General features: G+C 45.1%; 1 protein-coding gene across 4 annotated transcripts in view; it reads right to left on the bottom strand.

Annotated features, from left to right (window-relative positions):
• Positions 1-681: 681 nt before the first annotated feature.
• Positions 682-23,823, bottom strand: part of LOC121289178 (nucleus accumbens-associated protein 1-like) — a 104,990-nt gene continuing 81,848 nt past the window's right edge. For 2 of the 4 annotated variants that reach the window (XM_041208359.1, XM_041208360.1), the window contains one exon: positions 9,036-12,259. In XM_041208359.1, the coding sequence (XP_041064293.1) occupies positions 11,916-12,259 (344 nt within the window). In that variant the 3' untranslated portion in view covers positions 9,036-11,915. Of the gene's footprint in view, positions 1,246-9,035; positions 12,260-23,823 lie in introns of those variants that run through there. The other 2 variants (XM_041208361.1, XM_041208362.1) reach the window with 2 other exon arrangements.

Genomic DNA, 23,823 nt, shown 5'->3' with positions numbered 1-23,823 from the left:
GCCAGAAACGAATTGATTCCATAGCTAAAGTTGGAAACGCTGTACTCAACTTTAAATGGAATTTATGCGATTTCTCATTCTGACACAACAGATCAGTCTTGCGCCCTCTCTTGGTGAGATTTTAAGTTAGCACAAAATGTTTATCTTCTCAAAGTTCTCTCTCATCTCTCTGACCTGGGAGTGCCATAATTCTGAGTGAACCAAAAAACCGGCTAATGCATTTTCATCACAGCCTTAAGAAGCCTCCAAGCACGCATTCATCCAACTTCACAAACAGAAGTGGAACATGACCATAGGGTATCAGGGGTCCGGAACACCTGAAAGGGCGGTATAAACATTTAAGAGATACCTGGATATACTCTTGAAGATGGATAAAGAAGTGGAAAGTAGGATTAGGCTGGTTAGATTTTTTTTCAGCCAGCACAAGACACGATTTGTGAGCCATAAATTTTCTATATTTGCATGTTTCTATGTCACACTTTGCAAAGGCTTTGCTTACCCATTTAAAACCCTGACTAGACAGAATATAATTAGCTCCGGAAACAGCAAAGAAATGTATAATGCTAAAGGAAGCAATTTGGCCCAGTGGATCTGTGTTTGTTTCTTAAAGTGATTCTCATTTTCTTCCATTTCCCCTATTCTTTATTTTCAAATATTTATCCTGCTCTTTTTATTGATTCTGCTCCCAGCAATGTTGTAGGTCCACAACCTAACAATCCACAGCATTAAAAAAAATCTTACTCCCTCCTGTTGTTTTGTAATGACTTTATTCACTCTTGTTACCAACTTATTGTCCAGTGGGAATTTTTATTCCAAGTTACTTTATCAAAGCCCTTCATAATTTTACGACAATCACTGATAGTTTGTCGCCACGTTACCAAGACCAGCTTTCAATTCCAGGTTATTTTTAAATGTATGAATTGAGTTTAAATTCCACCAGCTGTTGTGGTGGGATTTGAACCTGTTTCCCTGGGACATTAGCCTGGGTCTCTCGATTACTAGGTCAGTGACAGCACCATCTCCTATTCCTAATGCTATATGTACTGCATAGTATGCTAGATTTGTCAACCAAAGTCAGCATGCTGCTGATTCATATGTCTCCCTCTGGTGACAATCCCCACCATTTCTAGCAGTCTTGGTGTCATTAGTTTGCCTTTATATACATTGGTGAATACAAACTGATGGTTGAGATCCTCAGCGATGGTGGGAAAACAAGAAATCCTCAATAGTAGATAGAAATTGCACCTGGGAAGGATAGAGAATGAACAGTGAAGGAAGCACAATGACTCTCTCTCTTATCTTCCTACTTTAGCACCTAAAAACATCACTGTCTTACTGGATTCTATTTTGAACAATATTCCTTTTGTTTCCCTCTTATCCCTAGTGTGAAACAATCAATTGCTTTCATACTATTGCACAGTCCATTTATAAAGAAAATCATCACTTTATTAACAAGATTTAAAAAGAATTTTTGAAAGCAATTAAGTAGGATTGTAAAGAAATCAGAATTTAACAAGGTGTAGTGCTTGAAATAGCCAGCGGAGTGAATGCATCTGTTCTGTTGAAGAGTCATGAGGACTCGAGACGTCAGCTGTGCTCTCCTCCACCGATGCTGCCAGACCTGCTGAGTTTTTCCAGGTACTTCTGTTTCTGTTTTTGTGTTGGAGTGAATGCATTATTAGCAGCGACTTTGCAATTGATGCCTCCAGTAATAGTGAGTGGTTAGCACCACATAATCCAATATGGGCCAATATTCAAGGTAAGCAATGATGGAGAACGTGACTGAATTGTATACCTTGTCCATATCCACTTGTACTACTACCCTGTCCCCATAGATTCCATCTCATTGTGGATCCAGATACTTTTCTGTCTCACTCTTCCCCTTAACATGAAAGCTAGTGTCCAGAATAATTTATCTGTTTGACCTTCATATTCATAGCAATCTCTGCACTCTCCTTACACCAGATATACAACAATCCCTTCACACTATCGTCATCAGATATAGAACAATCGCTCACTGTTCTTACAGCAGATATTTGGGAATTCCTGCACATACTCTTTATCTCTACCATACTTTGAATACCATGGACATGCCAATCAAGATTAACACTCCCGCTGTAATGGAGACAAAAATCACCCTTATCAGATGCAGAATATACACATTATATTTTGCTTCAAAGGAATTGAGTGAATTTCCATTTCATGCTATCTCCATTTTGGTAAAGGGATCACCCAGCAATTCCCTGGTCTCTCTGATAATCTAATCAAAGCCTGTGACTTCTGATTATGCCTGGCCTGAACTGCTGCAGCCAGGATTGCAAACCCTCCAAGATTGGCCTGGAGTCTCCACGAATTGAAGATCCATCTCCAGGACACTGCTGTGTGCAATCCTAGAAAATCATCGGGATATTAAAAAAGATCGTTTTTAAATTTTCTTTGAACTTTTCTCTTTACCAGATACTGGAATTGGTGGGGGTGGGGCTCTTTGGTTGTTGGTCAAGCATCATCCAACTGGGTAATGAATCTTTTTCCTTTCCAGTTGATGTAGGAAGACAGTGCGTCACAAATATGTTGATCGACCAATGGCTGACGTGTGGGCCCAAGTCATGTGATGAAATATTAATTACAGTTGGCAACCCTAACTCCAGTCTCCACTGGATTTTGGATAAAGAATATCAATTAAAAAAAGATTAATGGAACGTTGGAGAGCTGGAATACAATAGGGTGGAAGTTATATTGTATTTGTACAGAGTTCTGTTTCGATCCTCTCTGGAATACCTCATTCGGTTCTGAGCACCGCATCTCAGGAAGGATATATTTGAGGGGTTGCAATACACGTTCATTAGAATAATACCAGTGTTAAATTATGAGGATAGATCGCTTAGGCAAGACTTGTATTCCCTTGAACATAGAAGATTAAGGGGTGATCTAATTGAGGTATTTAAGACGATTAAAGGAATTGATAGGATAGATTAAAACTGTTCTGTCTGGTGAGACAGTCCAGAACAAGGAGACACTTCTGCACACAAAGGATGGTAAAAATCTGGAACACTCTCCCTCAGAAAGTTGCTGAATCCCAAACATCTGAAAATTTCAAACAGGACACACTGACAGCCATTGTCATCTCCATTGTCTGTAAGTAAGCTTTACTTAATTTTAATACATTTACTTAATGTATATTCCACTAGAGCTATGGTGTTTCTGAATTAATTTAGTAGGACATTGCTAATCATATGAACTAAGAGCAGGCTACTCAGCCCCTTCTCTGTCATTTAGTAAGATCATGGGCTGATCTGACTGTAACCTCAACTTTATGTTCCCACATACCCCTAATAACCTTTTACCCCACCCCCCGGTTAGGATGGCAGGTTTCCTTTCTTAAGGAGGATTAGTGAACTAGATGGGTTTTTATAACAATCGGCTTTTTATTGAATTCAAATTTCACCATCTGCTGTGGTGGGATTCGAACCAGGTCCCCAGAATACTGCTCCGGTGATTATGCCACCACCACCTCCAGATCACGAATCTGTTTAGCTCTGCCTTAAAAATACTCAGAGATTCTGCTTCCACTGCCTTTTGAGGAAGAGAGTTCCAAAGACTCAAGACCCCCCTGAAAGAAAAAATTTCTTCTCATCTCTGTCTTAAATGGGTTATCCCTTATTTTCAAACAGTGACCCCTAGTTCTAGATTCTCCCACAAGAGGAAACGTCCTCTCCACGTCCACCCTGGGTCGACCCCTCAGAATCTTAAAGGTTTCAATCAAGTCACCTGTTACTCCTAAACTCCAGCAGATACAAGCCTAACCTGTCCCATCTTTCTTCATAAGGCAGTCCGCTTCATCGTTGATGTTGGGTTGCAAAGTGCTATTTGGAATGGTTATTGCTTTTTGGCATTACAAGGAAGTGCAGTTTGAGAAGGTTGAGCTTATGCTGGTCAGTGGTTGCTCAGTGATATTGGCTGGGATTTCCCGTTTGGCGAGCGGGGGTTGGGGGGGGGGTCGGTGGGGGGGTGCTGCTCCCTATGTCACCACGCCCCATTTCAATTTTCAGGTGGACAGATGTTCAGCAGAATCAGCTGTGTGCCTGCTGACCTGTCAACGGCCAAATGAGGCCATTGACAAAGTAGTTAAAGTAATTAATGGACCTGCCCATCCAACCTTGAGGCCACATGAGGGGACATGTCAGGGAAATTTATTTCGTTTTTTAAAATTTTTTCAGACAGGAGCCGATCTCCCGGAGGCAGCACTTAGCCTCAGGGAGATGAGCGCACTCTCGGCTCAGGGAACCCCCTGCCTGCACAGGGAGCGCATAGCGCTTCCTTGCGGAGGTCACGCTGGGTGGGCCTTAATTGGCCCGCCCACGTAAAATGGCAGCACACCCCCCCGACCAACCCTCCATGCGCCCAACCCTAAACTCCACCCCACCGCCCCTTCCTCCAGCGGGGGGGAAAATTCTGCCCATTGATTTTCATTGGTAATGGTCAGTTTAGAAAAAAAACAAATGTCTTGAGATATTTGGCTAAGTTCCAGTGGAGGGCCATGTGATTTTGATCTGGGATCTTTTAGAAGCTAGCACAAGCCCTGACCAGGTTTCACACTTTATAATGAGGTGATTCTATCCCCATTACACAGGGAGGCGAATGTTAATCTTAATTGGCATTTCCATGGTATTCAAAGTATAGGAAAGATAAAGAGTAATTTATTTCTTCCAGGTGAAATTATATTTCATTGAAGATAAAAGTAATGTGTTGTAGTTCCTAACCCTCCTCCCTTGGGTAAGTTTTCTGTCTTTCAGATGAGATGTTAAACTGAGGTCCCCATCTGTCCCCTTACTAAAACACCCATTAGCACCATTTGAAAACCAGGAGAATTCTGCTCTGTATCTTGGCCAATATTCATGCCACAATCAACAGACATTATCTCACTGCTGTTTGTGAGAACTTAGTGTGTGCAAATTGGCTGCTACAATTCCTACAACAGCGACAACCCTTCAAAAGTACTTGTTCTGATAATGTCATCAACCTGATACATTAGTTCATTCTACAGATGCTGCCTGACCTGCTGAACATTTCCTGTTTTTATTTCAAAAGCACTTCATTCTGTTTCGGCATCCTTTGTTGTGAAAGGCGCTTAAATAAATGCAGGTTGTTCTACCAGCATCTCTTAGGCACTCTGGCTAGTGTGACCTGAAGCTTGTTGTTAATACATGATGGCAGGTACAGATTACAAATCCTGCTTGGCATGTTTAGCACATGCACCATGCAATCCCCTTTCACAGTATTTAACTGAACAATGCCAGATGACTACGCCAGGTAATGATCAGTTTTTGTAATGAAAACAAGTTATTTCAGTCCAAACTGTAAATGGTTCAGACGGTAAATAATTTAGCATCACCTCAACTTCCAAATATCAACTCTTGGGTTCTGAGTTATACCTCAGCCTTGACTCAGTTGTAAGCACTCTCACCTCTCAATCAAAAGGTAGTGGCTTCAAGTACCTCTCAAGAGACTTAAGCACATAATCAAAGCGGACACTCCCCGTGCAATACTGAGGGAGTGCTGCACTGTCAGAGCTGCTTTTTTTCATTGAGATATTAAACCAAGGCTGCCCCCTCAGGTAGAAGGTAAAATACTTTGAAGAACTGGGCAGTTCTTGCCAGTGGCCTGGCCCTCAGGGGAAGTGGTGGTAATGTCACTACACTAATAATCCAGAGGCCCAGGCTAATGCTCTGGGGACATGAGTTTAAAGCTGGTGGAATTTAAATTCAGTTAAATCTGGAATTAGAAGCTAGCCTCAGTAATGGTCACCATGAAATCATTGTTGTTCTAAAAACCCATCACTATTGCCCCTTTAGGGAAGGAAATCTGTTGTCCTAACCTAGTCTAGCTTACATGTGACTTCAGATCCACAGCGATATGGTTGATTCTGAAATGGTCTAGCAAGCCACTCACTTGTATCAAACCACTACAAAACCTACAACCAAATCAGATCTAAGCTCTGCAGTCCTGCCACATCCAGTCCTGGTGGACAATTAAACAACTCACTGGAGGAGGAGACTCCACAAATATCCCCATCTTCAATGATGGGGGAGCCCAGCACATCAGTGCAAAAGATAAGGCTGAAGCATTCGCAACAATCTTCAGCCAGAAAAGCTGATTGAATGATCCATCTCAGCCTCCTCCAGAGGTCCCCAGCATCACAGATGCCAGTCTTCAGCCAATTCAATTCACTCCAGGTGATATCAAGAAACAGCTGAAGGCACTGGCTACTGCAAAGGCTATGGGCCCTGACAATATCCCGCAATAGTACAGAAGACTTGTGCTCCAGAACTTGCTGAGCCCTTAGCCAAGTTGTTCCAGTACAGCTACAACACTGGTATCTACCTGGCAACGTACACAAAAAGCAGGATAATTCCAAACCAGACAATTACCACCCCATCATTCTACTCTCAATCATCAGCAAGGTAACGGAAGGGGTTGTTGACAGTGCTATCAAGTGGCACTTATTCAGAAACAACCTGCTCACTGAGGCTCAATTTGGTTTCCACCAGGGCCGCTCGGCTCCTGACCTCATTACAGCCCAAGTCCAAACATGGACTTAAGAGCTGAACTCCAGAGGTGAGGTAAGAGTGATTGCCCTTGATATCAAGGCAGCATTTGACCGAGTATGGCATCAAGGAACCTTAACAAAATTGGAGTCAATAGGAATTGTGGGGGGGAACTCTGCTGGTTGGAGTCATATATAGCACAAAGGAAATTGGTTGTTGGAGGTCAATCATCTCAGTTCCAGGACATCACTGTAAGAATTCCTCAGGGTAATGTCCTAGGCCCAACCACCTTTAGCTGCTTCATCAATGACCTTCCCTCATCATAAGGTCAAAAGGGGGGACGTTCGCTGATGATTGCACAATGTTCAGCACCATTTGAGACTCCTCAGATACTGAAGTAGACCATGCTCATTTACAGCAAGACGTGGACAATATCCAGGCTTAGGCTGACAAGTGGCAAGCAACATTCATGCCACACAAGTGCCAGGCAATGACCATCTCCAATAAAAGAATCCAACCATCTCCTCTTACCATTCAATGGCATTACCATCACTGAATTCCACCCTATCAACATCCTGGGGGTTTACCATTGACCAGAAGCTGAACTGGCCTAGCCATATAAATACCGTGGCTATAAGAGCAGGTCAGAGGCTAGGAATTCCACAGAGAGTAACTCACCTCTTGACCTCCCAAAGTCTGTCCCCCATCTACAAGGCACAAGTCAGGAGTGTGATGGAATCCTCCCTACTTGCCTGGATGAGTGCAGCTCCTACAACACTGAAAAAGCTCGATACCATCCAGAACAAAGCAACCCACTTGATTGGCACCCATTCCACAAACATTCACTCCCTCCGCCACTGTAGCAGCATTGTGTACTATCTACAAGATGCATTGCAGGAACTCATCAAGGCTCCTTAGACAGGACCTTCCAAACCTGCAACCTCTACCACCTAGTTCAGCACCGCCTTCTCAAGGGCAATTGAGGACAGGCAATATAAACACTGGCCCAGGCAGCAATGACCACACCTCAGGAAGGAACATGAAAAAAAATTAACCCTCAACCATCACTAAAACAGATTATCACTTTGCTGTTGTAAGTTGGCTGCCATATCTCCCTACATTACAGCAGTGACCATGCTTCAAAAATTGGTATTTAATTGGTACTATGGTATGTCTTGAAGTGAGAAAAGGTATTAAATATAAGCAGGTCAGTCTTTTTGAATTGGTCTCTTACTACCTCTGGTGAGGATTCACTCTCTCCAGTCCCCCTGCCTCCCACCTCCTCCATGTACACAGAACCACCTCATTGTAAAGTGCAATGAGCTGGTCAGAGTTTAATCTAGCACCTAGAAGAACAAGAGATAGCTGACCATAACTAGTGCAGAAAAGGGTCTATGCAGCTGTGTCAGCGGCATCTTGAATGGTCAAATGTCCTCTTCCACTGGCTGAAAGGAGCAGGAACCCTTATATGGCTGTGCATAAACTTGAGCTGCCCTTTCTCAATCCGTGTTGACTACAGAGATACAAGTATGGCTACAGAAAAGCATGCTATGGGTGGAAGGTAACAGTGCAGTGGGCGTTTGATCATTTTATTAGTCAGCAATATATCTTAAACTGGAATTCAATTGATTTTGTGGTGTTCAAATCTGATATGGTGTAAGTGTAAGTGACATTACTGGATTAGTAAACCAGAGGCCTGGACCAATCATCCAGTGAACAAGAGTTCAAATCCCACCACAGCATTTAGGATATTGGAATGTTTTTTAAAAATCTGAATGGCTAAAATCAGCAGAAGTGACCAGGTAGCTGTTGCACTGTCAGAAAAACAACTGGCTCCCTAACGTCCTGAGAAATCCTGCATCCTTACCCAATCTGGCTGACATAAGAAACAGGAGCTCATGGAGGCATTGGTCCTTTGAGACTCCTCTGCCATTCAATAAGATCATTAACCTTAACTCCCACTTTTCCTCCCTATCCCTTCGTATCCAAAAGTCTTGCGGTCTCTGTCTCAAATATACTCAATAATGGAGTCTCCACAGCCCTCAGGGGGTGGAGAATTCTGAAGATTCACAACCCTCTAAATGAAGAAATCTCACTTTATTTCAGTCCTAAATATCTGATATCTTATCCCTATCTCTAGACTCTCCAGGCTGGGGAAATAGGAAATCTGTCATTAACATTCCTGTAGGTTTCAATGAGATCACCTCTCACTCTTCTGAACTCCAGAGAAGATAAACCCATTCAACTTGATCTCCTCAGAGGACAACCCTCTCAACCCAGGAGTCAATCTAATAAACTGGTTAGGTTACCTCCTTAGATTAGGAGACCAAAACTGTACACAAGCAAAACTGAGATCCTGAAATCTCCTGCACCTTATGGCCTGCTCCACACTACACCCAGGTAGATCCATAGGAGGCAGCTGTTGTATCTCTACAGGGCAACACCATTGAAAACCAGTGCATAGTAAGTGTGAAGGACCACGCAATATGGGACTGTTGAGCTACATTTGTATTTATACATGTTATTTGTTAAAATGATACATACAACAAACATCAATGGGAGCACCATGAGATACAGTGTCACACTAACAATTATCAGGTTGGTTCATTGCAGACTAGGACCTGTCCTTAAACGGGCTAGTGTCCCATTTTGTGTCAGTAAGGCCACTGGAAAAGCGGTACAAGATTGAAAGGGTCCATCGAGGTGATTCACACACCCAAGCGCGGCTGTAGAGAAAAGAAAGGGACCACTCGCGACACATGTCTCATAGCCAATCTTTCAACAGTCAACGGGAAAGTGAAGAGTCTTCCAAACACCAAAGCCCAAAATTGTCCATGTTCATCAGAAACCAGGATTCAAAACACACTTTACATTCCTAATTGCCAAAAAACACACAAGCACGTTTCCACTGCTCACTACCCTTCCATGTAAACAGGGAGCGAAAGCCATTCCAATTTGCAACAGAGGCAGTTTCTGGCCCTAAGCCCAAAATGTGTCAACAAGTATATGTGCAACGCAGGTTCCAGAAGCATTTCAAACAGCAAGGCGGGTGTGTTTCAAAGTCTAGTGGTACCTGTGGTGTTAGTTCAGGACCCCCTGAAGTAGGGCAGCATCCCTGAGTTCAGCTGCCTTCAGTGGTTAGTAACCACCTCCATTAATACCAACACGTTCTTCCAATCAAACACCAAGCTTACATTCTTCGCACCTCCGCAAGTTCCATTCCTTCTGCAAATGTTTAGAGTTCTTCCACCACTACCGTGGCGCCAGGTTGGATTATGGATGCTTTGGAATCAACATATTTAACTGTTAGTATTTCAGACAGGAAGAAAGGGACAGACCCAGGAACTTGCCAGTGACCTTCAGACCAGAGCGGGTGACGAGAAACTGGACCAGCCCCAATGACCTAGCCAGAAGATTATCATACGGTTGTTTCTTTATAGTGAAAAACACCAAGATAAGTTAACTTTAGAAGGCATTACATACCTGCTAATTTGAAAAGGCTGAGACTTGCATTTATAATGCATCTTATTACATCACTCAAACATCTCCAAAGTGTCTTCTATACAATGAGTTACTTCTTTGGCTGACTGCCATTATGCGGGTGAAAATGGGAGCTGCTTTGTACAAGTAAGATTCCACAAACAGCAATACGATGAATGGACTTTTGCTTTGGTGCTCTGAATGCCTAAATTCCTCCACCTCTGCTATTTCTCGAATGGTGCCACAGCACTATTATCACCCAAGTGAATAGTCAGACCATGGGTTAGTGGGTACATCCAGCAATGTAGTCTCCCACAGTACTACACCCGCCTGTTCCGTTCCTCTGAGTTCCAACAGTCACTGCACACTGAAACAAGTTATACTGTCCCCACCCCATCCAAAAAAATACAATCTGTTGTTTCACTGGTAGACCTCCATTGCTCCCAAATGTAAATTCTGCTTTGGGAGGCTTCAACAAGAGCTTCAAAAACACCTAAACAAAGCTTATGTGTAAATTGACACAATGTCCATAAATTAGAGGCTATAAAATGGTCACTAGTGAATCCAATAAACAATTCAGGAGAAACCTCTTTACCCAGAAAGCGGTGAGAATGTGGAACTCACTCCCACAGCGAGCGGTTGGGGCAAACAGTATAGGTGTGTTTAAGGGAAAGCTGGATATGAAATGAGGAAGAAAGGAACAGAAGGATCGGTGGGGTTAGCTAGAGAATGATGGGAGGTTCATGTGGATCAGAAACACCGCATGGACCAGTTTGGTTGAATGACCTGGTTTTGCACTGTAAATTCAATGTACGTAATACTGGAAATACAGGGTGTGGGCTGGGAGAGGGTGAGAAGCATTACAATGGATTACGGGTGATTTATTCACAATACTATCATTCGAATGAAGATTTGGAACAGATCCTTTAACGCTAAACAGAGAACATGTTCTGTGGGGTGTGACTTGGATACCAGACAATGTTGGCCAGGCAGAAAGGGATGGAGCCAAATGAGCGAGCCATCAGTTCAACGAGTGGAGGCTGATCCCTTTGTCCTTGCTTAATGTACAATCTTTTCTTGTTAAATGTGGGATTGAGTTGTTTTTGCTGATGTGCCCAGTCAACATTCCATATCTCCATGTGGTCCTTCTCCCCACACTGTAAACATGCTTTGAATTATTGGCCATTAGTGAGGAGGGCAGAGATCAGCTGGACAGTGTATTCCTGGTCCTAATGTGTCAGCCATGCCTCAGTGGATAGCATGCTCAATTCTAAGTCACAATGTTGTGGGTTTGAGGCCCACTCCAGAGACTTGGTCCCATAACCTATGCTGACACTCCAGAGCAACACTGAGGGAGTACCGCACTGTTGGAGGTATCCTCTTTCAGATATATATCGCCTCAAGAGTGTAAAATATCTCACCACGCTATTTCAGGTTCTCCCTGGTATCCTGGCCAATTTTTATCCCTCAATCAACACCAGATTATCTGGTATTGCTGTTTGTGGGAACTTGCTATGCACAAATTTGCTGCTTCATTTCCTACATTACAACGATGACTACACTTTGAAAGTACCTCATTGGCTGAACCGCTTTGGGATATCCTAAGGTGAAAGGCGCTATAGAAATGCAAGTCTTTTTCTTAAATTTACATTCATGATAATCCCACCCCAATCGCAACTTATCCAAAGCACTATAAGGGTGTTCCTGCGGTGAGAGGGTTAGGTGTCAGGCATGGTACAATGATGCCCTCCCTCACCCCGCCCGGTACACACTGTCTATCTCATTTCCAGGTTGAGCCACCACTAAAAATCCCCAAGCACTTAAACCCCACGACACATCTGACTCTCTAAGTAGCATGTGTCCTTTTCCGGGAATGCCTGTTGGGCTCCGTTAGTTTGGAGCCTCCATGATACCGTTCCCAGCGTCTTCCAGACCCTCTGGGAAACCTGTCTCATATCTGTGGCCAGTGCCACCTGCTCTCATCCCACTGGACTCGTGCCTTTGCCCAGTGCCTGGCAGCTCCATCTCCTGGCTCCCAGAAGCCCCCTCGGGCAAACCCCCAGTCGCCCCGTCGGTGATGACTGAGCGGTAGACGCCGTCTCCCTCAGCAAGCATCAGCTTCAGCTTGGGGATCCAGTGTTTGCGGACCACCCTCCGGGCATTGGTGCACATGTCTGCAGCAATGGCATTCATCTCACTCTCCTTGAAGTTCGGGGCAAAGTTCTGACAGTAAACTGCAAAAGAGAAAGCAAGAGCTTTGCATTTATCTTGTACCTTCCACAACATCAAGGTGTCCCAAAGCACTTTACAGTCAATGAAACATTTTTGAAGTGTGCTTGCTATTGTAACATAACAGCCTATTTGCGCACAGCAAGCTCCCACAAACACTAATGAGATCATACACACTTCTTCCTCGAACAGAGGCCCGAACAATCCCCATCCACCACTACTCTCCTCCGTCTGGCTAAACTTGTTCTCACACTGAACAATTTCTCCTTAAACTCCTCTCACTTCCTCCAATTAAAAGGTGTGGCTAAGGGTACCCGCATGGGCCCCAGCTATGCCTGTCTCTTTATGGGGTATGTAAAACATTCCTTGTTCCAGTCCTACTGCAGCCCCCTTCCACAACTCTTTCTCCAGTATATCGATGATTACTCGGTGCTGCTTCATGCTCTCGTCTGGACCTGGAAAAATTTATTAATTTTGCTTCCAATCTCCACCCCTCCATCATTTTCACATGGTCCATCTCTGACACTTCCCTTCCCTTCCTTGACCTCTCTGTCTCAATTTCTGGTGATAGACTGTCCACCAATATTCATTACAAGCCTATCGACTCCCAGAGCTACGTCGAATACAGCACCTCACACCCCGCTTCCTGTAAGGACTCCATCCCATTCTCTCAGTTTCTTCGCCTCCCTTGCATCTGTTCTAATGATGCTACTTTCCAAAACAGCACTTCTGGCATGTCTTCCTTCTTCCTTAACTGAGGGTGCCCCCACCCACCCCCCACCCCCCCACGGTGGTTGACAGGGCTCTCATCTTTGTCCGGCCCATCTTTGTCCGGCCCATCTCCCGCGCCTCTGCCCTCACGCCTGCCTCTCCCTCCCAGAACCATGAAAGGTTCTCCCTTGTCCTCACTTTTCATCTCATTAGCCTCCGCATTCAAAGGATCATCCTCCGCCATTTCCACCAACTTCAGCATGATGCCACCACCAAACACATCTTCCCCTCATCCCCCTGTCAGCATTCTGTAGGGACTGTTCCAGGACACCCTGGTCCACTTCTCCATCACCCCCAACACCTCATCCCCCTCCCACCACACATCCCCATGCAATCGGAGAAGGTGCAACACCTGCCCCTTTACCTCCTCACCATCCAAGGGCCCAAACACTCCTTTCAGGTGAAGCAGAGCTTCACTTGCACCTCCTTCAATTTGGCCTACTGTATTCGCTGCTCCCAGTGGGGTCTCCTCTACATTGGGGAGACCAAACACAGACTGAGTGACCGCTTTGAGGAACACCTTCGGTCTGTCCACAAGCATGACCCAGACCTTCCTGTTGCTTGCCATTTCAACACGCCATCCTGATCTCATGTCCACATGTCCGTCCTTGGCCTGCTGCAATGTTCCAGTGAAGCCCAACGCAGACTGGAGGAACAGCACCTCATCTTCCGATTAGGCACTTTACAGCTTTCTGGACTCAAGACTGAGTTCAACAACTTCAGACTATGAACTCTCCCCTCCATCCTCACCTTTTTTAAACTCTTTCTTCTGCATTCATTTTTATTTTTTATCCACTTGTTTTATTTTTATTCATTTATCCATAGTTTTATCCCCTTTTTTATCCCATTTTCTATCCTTTATTTACCCCACCACCGCCCCTCCCCCCACCCCATCCCCTACAGGGCCATCTGTCACTTGTTCCATGCTGTTCTTTCAAATGATGCTATCCTTATTCTGCTGTCTTACCTTTATGCCACTATTAGCACCTTATTTAGCACAAACCACAACCATTATCAATCCTTTTGTCCTTTAGTTTATGACATCTTTGTCAATCCCTCCTTTGTCCCCACCTATCGCTGACCTTCTATCCAACTCCACCTGCCCCACCCCCTTAAACAGTGTAAATTTCATCACATTTCCATTTCTCTTCAGCTCTGAGGAAGGGTAATAAGGGCTCGAAATGTTAACTTTTTTTCTCTCTCCACAGGTGCTGTCAGGCCTGCTGAGTTTTTCCAGCATTTTCTGTTTCTGTTTCAGATTTTCAGCATCTGCAGTTTTTGCTTTTAACTAAGGAGATCATGACCAGGTAATCCTTTTTTAATGACATTGGTTAAGGGACAAATGTTGGCCAAGGAGAACTTCCCTCCCCCTCTCCAAATAGTGCCATGGAATCTTTTATGCCCACTCCCACAGACCTCAGTTTAATGTCTCATCTGGAAGGGGGCACCTACAACAGTGCAGTGTCAGGAGTGTCGACCTGGATTATGTGCTCAAGTCTCTGTGGGGCTTGAATCCACAACCTTCTGACTCAGAAGTGAGAGCTCTACTCACTGAGCCCCAGTTGACAGGGAGGGAAGTATTTTGTAAAAGGAGCAAGGACGAGCAGCGAGCTGGCCTGGAATCACAGAGAGTCCCAGTGAGGCCCCTCACCATCTCACTCTGTCTGTAGAATCAGAAAGCGCAGGAGGAGGACATTCAGCCCACCGTGCCTGTGCTGGCTCTTTGAACGAGCTATCCAATTAGCTCCACTGAACTGCTCTTTCCACATTGCCCTGTAAATTTTTCCTGTTCAGGAGTTTATCCAATTCCCTTTGGAAAGTTTTAATTGAGTCTCCTTTCAGGCAGTGCATTTCAGATCATAACCATGTTAAAAAAATTCTCTTCATCTCCTATCTAGCTTTTTCACCCATGATAATAAACCTGTGTCCTCTGGTTACTGACTCTCCTGCCAGTTACTCCTTTATATCCTCAACACCACTACTAGTGAAAAAACATTCTACCTACCCATTAACTCCTTTCAAAATCTGAACAACCTCAGTCAAATCACCCGTTAACCATCTACATTCCAGGGATTACATGCCTTACTCTAAGTATTATTTAATTATTATTATTCTAACCTACTCTAACCCTTGGTAACATTCCAGATCTGCGCTGCACTTCTTCCAAGGCCAATATATCCTTTCTAAGGTGTGGAGCCCAGAACTGTACACAGTATGCCAAATCTAACCAGGGCTTTCTATAATTGTAGCAAATACTTCCTCCTTTACATTCTAGCTCTCCAGACATAAAGGCTAACATTCCGTTAGTCTTTTTGATTACTTTTTAATACCTGACTACTACATTTTAGTGATTTGTGTATATGGACGCATAAACCTCTTTGGACCTCCACTTTTCACCATTTAAGAATACTCAGAGATAACCTTTTTTTAATCCAACTGGATGATGACCTCACACTTATCTGTGCAGAAATCTATCTACCACTATTTTGCCCATTCATTTAGTCTATCAATCTCTTCTTTTTATGCTATCTTCTACATTACTTAATATTCCCCCAATCTTTGTGTCATTGGTAAATGTGGACATATGGCTCACTATTTTGTTATCCAAGTTATTAACAAATACAGTGAATAGTAGATGCCCCAGCACAGATCCTTGTGGGTCACCACTAATCAATCCCTTCCAATTCCAGTATATTTCCATTATTCCCAATCAATATCCTAACCAGCTCATTACCTTGCCTTCAATACCATGAGGTTGTTATGTGGAACCTTATCAGATGCTTCCTAGGAGTCCAAGTTGAAGTGCTTAAAATGATTAAAGGATAAATGGATTACTCAGGCACTAAACACTAGTGAATACCTACAGATGAATACTGACATAGGGGAAGAATTGAGGGTTAGGAAAGAGGCTGATAATAAGTACACAGACAGCAGAGGAGTGCAGGATAAGAGAGAAAATACAAAGAGATTAGGAGAGAGATAAAAAAAACAATTAGGAAGGCAAAGAGTAACTATGAAATTAAACAATCAAAGTACAAAAAACAAAACAGTAAAATATTTTACAGGCACATCAATTTAAATAAGGAAGGGATATACAGGATAAGGCCACAGGTAATGATAAAGAGTTGGTAGGAATATTTCACTTTGGTATTTACCAGGGAGGTGGAACGAGTGGACATGAGATTGAATGATGAGATAAGCAATGAGATAAATGCATTTAAAATAAATAGGGAAGGTATTGAATGAACTAATCAAATTCAAAGAGGATAAAGCACCCGGTCCGGATGGATTGAATCCACATATTTTTAAAGGTTCTAAGGGAAGAGATATTAGAGGCATTACTATTTATATTTAATAATCCATTAGAAAAGGTGTTGTACCAGAGGACTGGTGGATAACTAATGTAATTCCTATGTTTAAGAAGGGGGACAGAACATGTCCAAGGAATTATAAACCAGTCATCTTAACATTGTTGGTAGGAAAAATAAAGGAATCCTGACTAAAGGAGAGATTAGAAGAACATTTAGAACTGAGAGATACAATTTCCAGCATCCGCAGTTTTTTTGTTTTTATTATTAGATACAATAATGAATAGTCAGCATGGATTTCAAAAGGGGAAAATGTTGCCTTATTGAATATTTTGAGGAGGTGACAGAGAAAGGAGAGAGTAGACAATGGTAATCCAGTAGATGTAATTTATCTGGAGTTTCAAAAGGCCCTCAGTAAGATACAGAATGAGCAAATAATTTGGCAAGTCAACAAAGGTAAATGTGAGTAGTCCATTTTGATAGGAGGAAGAGTGAGGTCAACTATTATTTTGAAGGTGCAAGTCTGCGTGGGATAGAGGATTAAAGGGACCTCGGAATACAGATACATCAATCGTCCAGAGTCTGGGTGAGGTACAGGAACAAAGGGATCTCGGAATACAAATACATCAATCGCCCAGAGTCTGGGTGAGGTAGAGGAACAAAGGGATCTCGAAATACAAATAAACCAGTCACTAAAAGTTGTGTCACAGGTTAACAAAGTCATAAACAAACAAACCCAGCTGGAGGATTTATTTCTAGAGGGATAGAATTAAAAAGGAGGAAGTTATGTTAAAAACAAAAACAGAATTACCTGGAAAAACTCAGCAGGTCTGGCAGCATCGGCGGAGAAGAAAAGAGTTGACGTTTTGAGTCCTCATGACCCTTCGACAGAACTTGCGTTCGAGTCCAAGAAAGAGTTGAAATATAAACTGGTTTAAGGTGTGTGTGTGGGGGGCGGAGAGATAGAGAGACAAAGAGGTGGAGGGGGGGGGGGTGTGGTTGTAGGGACAAACAAGCAGTGATAGAAGCAGATCATCAAAAGATGTCAACGACAATAGTACAATAGAACACATAGGTGTTAAAATTAAAGTTGGTGATATTATCTAAACGAATGTGCTAATTAAGAATGGATGGGAGGGCACTCAAGGTATAGCTCTAGTGGGGGTTTTTTTTTAATGTAATGGAAATAGGTTGGAAAAGGAAAATCTTTATAATTTATTGGAAAAAAAAGGGAAGGGGGAAACAGAAAGGGGGTGGGGATGGGGGAGGGAGCTCACGACCTAAAGTTGTTGAATTCAATATTCAGTCCGGAAGGCTGTAAAGTCCCTAGTCGGAAGATGAGGTGTTGTTCCTCCAGTTTGCGTTGGGCTTCACTGGAACAATGCAGCAAGCCAAGGACAGACATGTGGGCAAGAGAGCAGGGTGGAGTGTTGAAATGGCAAGTGACAGGGAGGTTTGGGTCATTCTTGCGGACAGACTGCAGGCGTTCTGCAAAGCGGTCGCCCAGTTTACATTTGGTCTCTCCAATGTAGAGGAGACCACATTGGGAGCAACGAATGCAGTAGACTAAGTTGGAGGAAATGCAAGTGAAATGCTGCTTCACTTGAAAGGAGTGTTTGGGTCCTTGGACGGTGAGGAGAGAGGAAGTGAAGGGGCAGGTGTTGCATCTTTTGCGTGGGCATGGGGTGGTGCCATAGGAGGGGGTTGAGGAGTAGGGAGTGATGGAGGAGTGGACCAGGGTGTCCCGGAGGGAGCGATCCCTACGGAATGCCGATAAGGGGGGTGAAGGGAAGATTTGTTTGGTGGTGGCATCATGCTGGAGTTGGCGGAAATGGCGGAGGATGATCCTTTGAATGCGGAGGCTGGTGGGGTGATAAGTGAGGACAAGGGGGACCCTATCATGTTTCTGGGAGGGAGGAGAAGGCGTGAGGGCGGATGCGCGGGAGATGGGCCGGACACGGTTGAGGGCCCTGTCAACGACCGTGGGTGGAAAACCTCGGTTAAGGAAGAAGGAGGACATGTCAGAGGAACTGTTTTTGAATGTAGCATCATCGGAACAGATGCGACGGAGGCGAAGGAACTGAGAGAATGGGATGGAGTCCTTACAGGAAGCGGGGTGTGAGGAGCTGTAGTCGAGGTAGCTGTGGGAGTCGGTGGGTTTGTAATGGATATTGGTGGACAGTCTATCACCAGAGATTGAGACAGAGAGGTCAAGGAAGGGAAGGGAAGTGTCAGAGATGGACCACGTGAAAATGATGGAGGGGTGGAGATTGGAAGCAAAATTAATAAATTTTTCCAAGTCCCGACGAGAGCATGAAGCGGCACCGAAGTAATCATCGATGTACCGGAGAAAGAGTTGTGGAAGGGGGCTGGAGTAGGACTGCAACAAGGAATGTTCCACATACCCCATAAAGAGACAGGCATAGCTGGGGCCCATGCGGGTACCCATAGCCACACCTTTTATTTGGAGGAAGTGAGAGGAGTTGAAGGAGAAATTGTTCAGTGTGAGAACAAGTTCAGCCAGACGGAGGAGAGTAGTGGTGGATGGGGATTGTTCGGGCCTCTGTTCGAGGAAGAAGCTAAGGGCCCTCAGACCATCCTGGTGGGAGATGGAGGTGTAGAGGGATTGGACGTCCATGGTGAAGAGTAAGCGGTTGGGGCCAGGGAACTGGAAATTGTTGATGTGACGTAAGGTGTCAGAGGAATCACGGATGTAGGTGGGAAGGGACTGGACAAGGGGAGAGAGAAGGGAGTCAAGATAACGAGAAATGAGTTCTGTGGGGCAGGAGCAAGCTGAGACGATCGGTCTACCGGGGCAGTTCTATTTGTGGATTTTGGGTAGGAGATAGAAGCGGGCCGTCCGAGGTTGGGCGACTATCAGGTTGGAAGCTGTGGGAGGGAGATCCCCAGAGGAGATGAGGTCACTGACAGTCCTGGAAACAATGGCTTGATGTTCAGTGGTGGGGTCATGGTCCAGGAGAGGTAGGAGGAAGTGTCTGCGAGTTGACGCTCAGCCTCCACGAGGTAGAGGTCAGTGCGCCAGACAACAACAGCACCACCCTTGTCAGCGGGTTTGATGACAATGTCAGGGTTGGACCTGAGAGAATGGAGTGCAGTAAGTTCAGAGAGAGACAGGTTAGAATGGGTGAGAGGAGCAGAGAAATTGAGACGACTAATGTCGCGCTGACAGTTCTCAATGAAAAGATCGAGAGAAGGTAAGAATCCAGAGGGAGGGGTCCAGGTGGAGGGAGAATATTGGAGATGGGTAAAAGGATCCGTTGAACTGGGAGAGGACTCCTGCCCAAAGAAGTGAGCCCGGAGACGAAGACGGCGGAAGAAGAGTTCAGTATCATGCTGAGCCCGAAATTCATTGAGGTGAGGGCGTAAGGGTATGAAACTAAGTCCTTTGCTGAGCACTGAACGTTCAGCATCGGAGAGGGGAAGGTCAGGGGGTATAGTGAATACACGGCTGGGGTTGGGATTGGAAGAAAGGGTGGGGACGGAGGAACAGGCAGGGGTGGAGGGTCCTAGATGGGTGTTGGTGTCGATGAGTTGTTGCAGCTTGCGTTCCTTAGCAATTGAGAGAAAGAGAAAAAGTTTCTTGTTGAGGCGTCGGATGAGCCGAAGGATAAAATGAAACTGGGGGCACGCGCAGCTTTGAAAAAGGGTACGGCGGTGCTGCTGGAGGGAGAGGTCGAGTGTGTTCATATGGCGGCGCATGGCACTGAGTGTAGATTTCAGAATGTGACGGGAACAGCAGTCCGAGAAACGTTTTATGTCCCGGAGATACCTGTAATCCTGGGTGGGTTCGAAACATGAGGGGTGGAATTTCAGTTGAAATCCACGTGGGGTAAGTCGGAGACGGAGACAGTCACTGAGAAAGGAGATATGGCTGTGAAAGCGGGTTTTAGTAACCACCTTGTCAAACACCAGGAGGGAAATGGAAAGCAAGGAAGGTGAGCAAGACAACAGAGAGATACGGAAATCTTGTCGCAGAGAGGAACAGGACTTCTTCAAGGAGGTAGGCATTTCTTGAAGAGCAGTGGCAGTCAATTAAACACAGAGATAAAAACAAAAAAACTGCGGATGCTGGAAATCCAAAACAAAAACAGAATTACCTGGAAAAACTCAGCAGGTCTGGCAGCATCGGCGGAGAAGAAAAGAGTTGACGTTTCGAGTCCTCATGACCCTTCGACAGAACTTGCGTTCGAGTCCAAGAAAGAGTTGAAATATAAGCTGGTTTAAGGTGTGTGTATGGGGGGCGGAGAGATAGAGAGACAAAGAGGTGGGGGGGGGGGGGGGGGGGTGTGGTTGTAGGGACAAACAAGCAGTGATAGAAGCAGATCATCAAAAGATGTCAACGACAATAGTACAATAGAACACATAGGTGTTAAAATTAAAGTTGGTGATATTATCTAAACGAATGTGCTAATTAAGAATGGATGGGAGGGCACTCAAGGTATAGCTCTAGTGGGGTTTTTTTTTATATAAGGAAATAGGTGGGAAAAGGAAAATCTTTATAATTTATTGGAAAAAAAAGGGAAGGGGGAAACAGAAAGGGGGTGGGGATGGGGGAGGGAGCTCACGACCTAAAGTTGTTGAATTCAATATTCAGTCCGGAAGGCTGTAAAGTCCCTAGTCGGAAGATGAGGTGTTGTTCCTCCAGTTTGCGTTGGGCTTCACTGGAACAATGCAGCAAGCCAAGGACAGACATGTGGGCAAGAGAGCAGGGTGGAGTGTTGAAATGGCAAGCGACAGGGAGGTTTGGGTCATTCTTGCAGACAGACCGCAGGTGTTCTGCAAAGCGGTCGCCCAGTTTACGTTTGGTCTCTCCAATGTAGAGGAGACCACATTGGGAGCAACGAATGCAGTAGACTAAGTTGGGGGAAATGCAAGTGAAATGCTGCTTCACTTGAAAGGAGTGTTTGGGTCCTTGGACGGTGAGGAGAGAGGAAGTGAAGGGGCAGGTGTTGCATCTTTTGCGTGGGCATGGGGTGGTGCCATAGGAAGGGGTTGAGGAGTAGGGGGTGATGGAGGAGTGGACCAGGGTGTCCCGGAGGGAGCGATCCCTACGGAATGCCGATAAGGGGGGTGAAGGGAAGATGTGTTTGGTGGTGGCATCATGCTGGAGCTGGCGGAAATGGCGGAGGATGATCCTTTGAATGCAGAGGCTGGTGGGTGATAAGTGAGGACAAGGGGGACCCTATCATGTTTCTGGGAGGGAGGAGAAGGCGTGAGGGCGGATGCGCGGGAGATGGGCCGGACACGGTTGAGGGCCCTGTCAACGACCGTGGGTGGAAAACCTCGGTTAAGGAAGAAGGAGGACATGTCAGAGGAACTGTTTTTGAATGTAGCATCATCGGAACAGATGCGACGGAGGCGAAGGAACTGAGAGAATGGGATGGAGTCCTCACACCCCGCTTCCTGTAAGTTCCTTCGCCTCCGTCGCATCTGTTCCGATGATGCTACATTCAAAAACAGTTCCTCTGACATGTCCTCCTTCTTCCTTAACCGAGGTTTTCCACCCACGGTCGTTGACAGGGCCCTCAACCGTGTCCGGCCCATCTCCCGCGCATCCGCCCTCACGCCTTCTCCTCCCTCCCAGAAACATGATAGGGTCCCCCTTGTCCTCACTTATCACCCCACCAGCCTCCGCATTCAAAGGATCATCCTCCACCATTTCCGCCAACTCCAGCATGATGCCACCACCAAACACATCTTCCCTTCACCCCCCTTATCGGCATTCCATAGGGATCGCTCCCTCCGGGACACCCTGGTCCACTCCTCCATCACCCCCTACTCCTCAACCCCGTCCTATGGCACCACCCCATGCCCACGCAAAAGATGCAACACCTGCCCCTTCACTTCCTCTCTCCTCACCGTCCAAGGACCCAAACACTCCTTTCAAGTGAAGCAGCATTTCACTTGCATTTGCCCCAACTTAGTCTACTGCATTCGTTGCTCCCATTGTGGTCTCCTCTACATTGGAGAGACCAAACGTAAACTGGGCGACCGCTTTGCAGAACACCTGCGGTCTGTCCGCAAGAATGACCCAAACCTCCCTGTCGCTTGCCATTTCAACACTCCACCCTGCTCTCTTGCCCACATGTCTGTCCTTGGCTTGCTGCATTGTTCCAGTGAAGCCCAACGCAAACTGGAGGAACAACACCTCATCTTCCGACTAGGGACTTTACAGCCTTCCGGACTGAATATTGAATTCAACAACTTTAGGTCGTAAGCTCCCTCCCCCATCCCCACCCCCTTTCTGTTTCCCCCTTCCCTTTTTTTTTTCCAATAAATTATAAAGATTTTCCTTTTCCAACCTATTTCCATTATATTAAAAAAAAAACCCCACTAGAGCTATACCTTGAGTGCCCTACCATCCATTCTTAATTAGCACATTCGTTTAGATAATATCACCAACTTTAATTTTAACACCTATGTGTTCTATTGTACTACTGTCGTTGACATCTTTTGATGATCTGCTTCTATCACTGCTTGTTTGTCCCTACAACCACACCACCACCCCCCCCCCACCTCTTTGTCTCTCTATCTCTCCGCCCCCCACACACACACCTTAAACCAGCTTATATTTCAACTCTTTCTTGGACTCGAACGCAAGTTCTGTCGAAGGGTCATGAGGACTCGAAACGTCAACTCTTTTCTTCTCCGCCGATGCTGCCAGACCTGCTGAGTTTTTCCAAGTAATTCTGTTTTTGTTTTGGATTTCCAGCATCCGCAGTTTTTTTGTTTTTATCTAAGTTATGTTAAACCTGTATTGAACCTTGGTGAGACCACACTTAGATAATGCCTGTTATAAAAAGGATATAGAGGCACTGGAAAGGGTGCAGAGAAGATGGACAAGGATTAACCCAGAAATGTGTGTATATAAAATCAGGAAATGATTGAGAGGCTGGGTTTCTTCTCTTGATAAAAGAAGACTGAGGGGTGATCTAATAGAGGTCTTTAAAATGTTGAGAAGTTTTCAATTGAGTGGATATAGAGAGAATGTTTCCTCTTGTGGGCAAGAGCAGAACTAGAGGCCATTAGTATAAGACGGCCAAGAAATCCAATCGGGAATTTGACCATGAACTGTTTGACAGCAGACAGCATCACAGCCAAACCTGACAACTCAAATTCAACATCCCCATACTGCACCTTCACTGTACAGAGATCAGAGCTATGGCCATGACGAGGTCAGGAGCATTAATGATCCCTTAGACAGGCACGTTTCCACTGGGTAGTGATGGACCCTTGAATCAGGGAGAGAGACACTAATATTACTTTGATTTTTCTCTTTCAGAAGTTCTTGTGGCTGGTGGATTTAGCTGCTGTCATTCCCTGGGGTGTAACGCCACCCCCCTTACTGACTGACTCATCAAACCACATCACCTCCCCCCACCCAGTCATCAAATCTAAATCCCTTGTCCTCATGCTCACCGTCTGGTCCCTTCTAACCTCTCTGGCTCCTTTTTCACCCCCTCCAGCCT

This window comes from Carcharodon carcharias, chromosome 16 (genome assembly GCF_017639515.1).
Source record: "Carcharodon carcharias isolate sCarCar2 chromosome 16, sCarCar2.pri, whole genome shotgun sequence".
NCBI lineage: Eukaryota > Metazoa > Chordata > Chondrichthyes > Lamniformes > Lamnidae > Carcharodon > Carcharodon carcharias.
The sequence above is the reverse complement of the archived record's forward strand: the minus strand, read 5'-3'. Positions and strand labels throughout refer to the sequence as shown.